The sequence below is a fragment of the Citrus clementina genome, unplaced genomic scaffold, assembly GCF_000493195.1.
Source record: "Citrus clementina cultivar Clemenules unplaced genomic scaffold, Citrus_clementina_v1.0 scaffold_3, whole genome shotgun sequence".
Lineage (NCBI taxonomy): Eukaryota > Viridiplantae > Streptophyta > Magnoliopsida > Sapindales > Rutaceae > Citrus > Citrus x clementina.
This window is the reverse complement of record NW_006262339.1, coordinates 5,393,169-5,397,981: the sequence shown is the minus strand read 5'-3', so window position 1 is coordinate 5,397,981 and position 4,813 is coordinate 5,393,169. Positions and strand designations below refer to the sequence as shown.

Genomic DNA, 4,813 nt, shown 5'->3' with positions numbered 1-4,813 from the left:
AACACATTAATTGAATTTTGATTTCAATTCCATACTCTTATTCTAGTATAAGTAAACAATCTACTTCCACTCCCACTCCACACTCCTAATCTCAGGATTCCCACTCCAATTCAAAATGTATATATTACCTTTAAATAATCACCGTATTATGTCATGCTAACAAAATACAAAATAAATAATGCAATGAAAGTACTAACTAATAGCTCTGCGTCAATATTTGTTTTAAGATTAATAGATGATAGAATTATGCCTCACTAAAGGTGGGAACGTTTGTACCTTTCTTTTTTCAATATTGTTTAGTACACTTTTTTTCCAGTAGTTTTTTTATCCCCCAAAGTGATCCTATCCGTTAGACTGTACACTTGCCATCTGCCCGGTTAAAATTTTCTTTGCACCGTATGGCCTTTTCTGATTCCTAATCCTTTTCTATGAACTGAATATTTAAACTTTTTCATGCTGCACATATCGGTCTTTACTTACAAGAAGGCTGCGCACAAAACTCATCCACCGTTAACCTTGAAGATTAACAAAACCTATTTCTGTTTTTTTCCTCCCTATGTTCTTGCTCTTATACTCTTTTATCTAAGCTCTGTGAAAATGTCTGAAAGCCTTTTTCAGCACACTAAATACAGCAAACAGAATAAAAAACATTATAATCTTCTTTGAAGCAAACAACCTAAGGTTTACCCGCACGCCATGTTTCCTCATCAGGTCGACAAATGCTGCAACCAACATGCGAAGCCAGGTGCCAATTGCATACACTGCCGTCTTAATAGTCTCCATCGGTCCATAAACATTACCCACAACATCACCAGAAACCTCCACATAGGACCATTTTGGCCCTACATCACTATTGTTTTTTGGCTGATTTAGACCAAGAATCTCATTCAGCCGGTCCGACAACCAAATAAGCAGTTTTGCAAGCCAAGCAACCTCATCATCAGAGATGGGCCGCTTCATCCAGTCACCTTTGTACTTGAAATCAGCCAATGCATGGTGTCCAACTCTTTTAGGCTTGAAAATTTCACCACGGGATTGCTGTTGCTGCTCTGGTTCTAGTGAAAATGCAATCGGCTTTATAGCATGCCCACCAAAAAGGCAGCTCATTTGAGTTTTCAGAGAATCTATACACTGAAGGTTTTGTGCAAGATTATCACCCGAAAAGGATTGCAGCTCAGCTTCTGCACGCAATATAAACAACTGCAATCACAAATTTGTGATCACTTGATTAGACTCTAATACTGTAAATTAATATAGAAAAGAACATAACAAACAAGGACCTGAAGAAGCCGTTGTCCACCATCTTCTCCATCATCAAAGAGTCTTAAATCTTTGTTCCAATTTTCATGCAAGAAAGATCCATCCGCATCACTCTCACATAAACCATCCTCCCAGTCCTCAAGTTACCAACAAAAATTTTAAAAATCATTAAAGTGATATATGATGCTTAAACAATCAGATGCTGTTGCTGATCAATATATTTGGGACAAATGCTGGCGTAATCCCTTTAAGAATCAATATTATGGTTAAACTACGTAACATCAAGCAGACATGAAAATGAAAAGTCGTCAAAGGATACATGACACCTTAAACATCTGGCTCAGAATTACATGCCATTAAAATTTTCAACTTCAAAATCTTCAGCATACAAGAAATTTTACATAGAATATATAGTGCCACATTGTATTTGGTTCTTTACTAAGTAAACTGGAATAGAAAAGCACTTAAGTGTGCATGGATGAACATACCTGCAGCTGCTCCCGGATAGTAGGAACAAATCTGCATAAGCTATGAAGCTTTGATTTGCTAGATCTAGCTTGTTCGGCATGGAAAACAGTATTTACATTTTTTATAAGGTCCATAAGCTCTCTAGATGACGTCAACATATTCAGAACCTGATTACAAGAAACGAATGAACAAACAGGAGAAGAAACAATGAAACATGAAAGATTTAGAACAAAGACTGAGCATTAACATGGTTCAGCAACTATACTGCATATATTATTGTAATACATATATCTATTAATCTTCAAAAGAAAGAAAGAGAAAAAAAAAAAGAAACATACACCTTATTAAGAAGCTATTGTTTGCAAAACTTTGATACGAAAGAGATTATAGCAACAACACTTGTTTACGGATTCCCCCCCACCCCCCCAAAATAAAAAAAACAAAGGGAAAATGTAAAAGGAGAGAAGAAAGATTGATAAGAAATTAACCAAAATTATGCTAACATTGGTTATATAATTTGTGACTTACGAAACATGTCGTTATTGATTTGACGCTAACCAAACAAGTCATTGTACATCACCAGGTTCAAATACAGCATGCACTCTTGCCATCGATAAATCATCCCAAAAATAATACTGCAAATTCACAAAATATACTGAACAAATTGAGTTATGACCAGAAAGGATCATAGCAAAGAGATACTGTCCGACCAACAGGACATTATCAAAGCTTATCAATTCTTAAGGCACCGAGCTATTAACAATAAATAAACCAAATGCCACACAGTCAGTCCAAACATGAATTCACCACAGCTAAACAAAAGTCAAGTCAAGATTTAACGTTGAAGATCAAGAACTCAAATAGTTCTCAACAATCTTAGGTACAACACTGAAACTTTAAAGGATAATGCATGTAAAATTTATAGTTTAGATACCCATAATGAGACATATTAATTCAGCCAAGATTCGGATAGAAAACAAACCTTCAATACCATCTGGAGAATATATTCAGGATCAGTGTGGAGAAACTTGTGGGCAAACCCAATAAAATGCATAACCAAGGAACTGTAGTATAGATAGTTCGATAGCACATAGCCCTGCCACAAAGACGAATAACCACAATCCTGGGATCGAGAATCCTCCTTCCTAGCATTCTTAGTACACCCATTTATAAGTGCATCAAATCCAACAAAATCATCAATGGTAATACTCCATGGCTCCATATAACAAACCCAGATGGAAAACACCTCGGATGCATTCTTGATCGAAGTCCCCACCGGACAAAACAAGAATGTCCTCAAAATAAACCTGTACAATGGCCTTTGTATCCACACATTCCAAGACCCGACAGCAGACACACAAGGCACCACTGACGCCAAATCCCCACTCTTCACAATGCTATCAAACAAGACTGAAGGTGAATCTGTAACCATCCACTTCGGACTCCCACTACACTCCGCATTACTCTCACACTGATTCGTAGCCAAAACTGAACTCAAATTCAGATACTTAACAAACAACTTGACCAACTCTCCTAACCCACTTGTAGGCGGAATCTCCCTCAAAACCACCGACAACCGAGGTGACACACCAAACCACTTGCACACATTAACACTCAAAGGCGAAAAATCATTATCAATCAGCCAATAGTTCAGAAATGCATCAACCAGAAACTCCGCACACAATAAAACTGAACCATCATAACCACTAGTGTAATTCAAAAGTGAGCTACGATAGGGGTGCTGGTGCATATTTAGATCACTAATAGGCACAAATTCACGTAAATATGCATACAATAGGCGTAAGTAAAGATTACACTCAAATTTTTGCTCTGGTACACGCTTAGCATTGCTAGAAAACCCAGGAATTGAATATGTCCAATTCTCTAACCTGAATTTCTCCTTTTTGGTCCTTTTAGTTAAGAGATTGTCAACATTGTTTTCATTATTTGCTCTGCATATTGGGTAATAAGCAAACCAAAACATGTAATACTCGAAAACATTTAACTGAACCTGGTACACTGAACCTGGACTCTTAATTGAATCAGCTTTCGCTTTACCTTTGAACAGCGGGCACAAATTTGAGAGAATTTTAACGTCCTTTTCAGAAGAGAGCATGAACCGGGCCCATTCCGGTAATCGTTCTGTCGGGAAGACGAATTTGACCAGAGATTTACGGTCAATGGAGAAAATCGAGTTGAAAACGACGCCGTTGGGCGAGAGGAGATGAAAAACCCTAGAGGCGAAATCAGGATCGTTCGATGAGGAAACAATGTCGATCCAGCTTGAACATTGGGGAGGTGACGTGGCGGAGGAGTCGTTGGTGAAGCCGAAGAGTTTGAGGATGAGAGTTGGGAAGGTTATGGAGAAGAAGTGGCGGGACTGATCGGACGAGCGCGAGTGCAGGAAGGTTTCAATGGTGGCGCAGGCGGAGATGATTTGCTGCGGAGTGGAGGATGATATGATCTTGGAGGCGAGGTCTTGTGATTGGGAGATCGAATCGACGGTGTAGGAGTTAGGGATCATAGTTTTAAAGGGTGGGAGATTTCAGTGTGTAGGCCTCAATGCTTAGGGATGATACGGTATTATGGTATGCCTCAGACCTTAGGGTTTTGATTCCCCTTCGAAGAAAAGAGAGGAAGCCAAAAGGAGGTTTAAACGAGGCAGCGGGGCAAATGTGGCGCGTTTTAATGGGGGTGAACCATGGGTACGTGGCGGCAAACTAGGGCTCTCTTGTTGACGATTGTGATTGGCTGTGGGCCCTACGTTTAAATTAAAATTTAAAATGTTCCGGTTCGATTACGGCAGGGAATCGAGGAAACGGTTTGATCAAAGTGGGCGGGAATAATCTCGACTTGTCCGGAGATGTAGGGTCAGGATCTTGCCACGTAAATTTGAATACAAAATGTGTGGCTCTCAAAACGTGTATTATATATATTATTAGATTATTATAATTATGTGGCAAGATGAACGAATTACGTAGTTAAAATTTATCCTATGTTGATGGTCACATTGTTTATGTGAATGAAACAACTGAAGACTTTTGAAATTCTGATACGTTCAAAAAAATTTTTTTTTTTCAAGGAA

At 38.6% G+C, this 4,813-nt stretch overlaps 1 protein-coding gene across 1 annotated transcript; it reads right to left on the bottom strand.

Annotated features, from left to right (window-relative positions):
• Nucleotides 1-212: 212 nt before the first annotated feature.
• LOC18045788 lies at nt 213-4,390 on the bottom strand. Its single transcript, XM_006440207.2, has 4 exons — nt 2,711-4,390; nt 1,749-1,895; nt 1,281-1,397; nt 213-1,200 (listed from the first exon to the last, which is right to left on the bottom strand). Exons 1-4 carry the CDS (start codon nt 4,250-4,252, stop codon nt 583-585), a joined length of 2,424 nt encoding a protein of 807 aa, XP_006440270.1. The 5' UTR covers nt 4,253-4,390; the 3' UTR covers nt 213-582.
• Nucleotides 4,391-4,813: the final 423 nt, after the last annotated feature.

Bases quoted from the DNA above. Each gene is read 5' to 3' on its own strand.
- LOC18045788 (XM_006440207.2), bottom strand. From the start codon at position 4,252: ATGATCCCTAACTCCTACACCGTCGATTCGATCTCCCAATCACAAGAC. The intron at 1,896-2,710 runs GTTTGTTTTCTA...TCTTGTAATCAG, and splicing joins TTCTCCAGATGGTATTGAAG to GTTCTGAATATGTTGACGTC. The intron at 1,201-1,280 runs GTCCTTGTTTGT...TTGTGATTGCAG, and splicing joins GTGGACAACGGCTTCTTCAG to TTGTTTATATTGCGTGCAGA.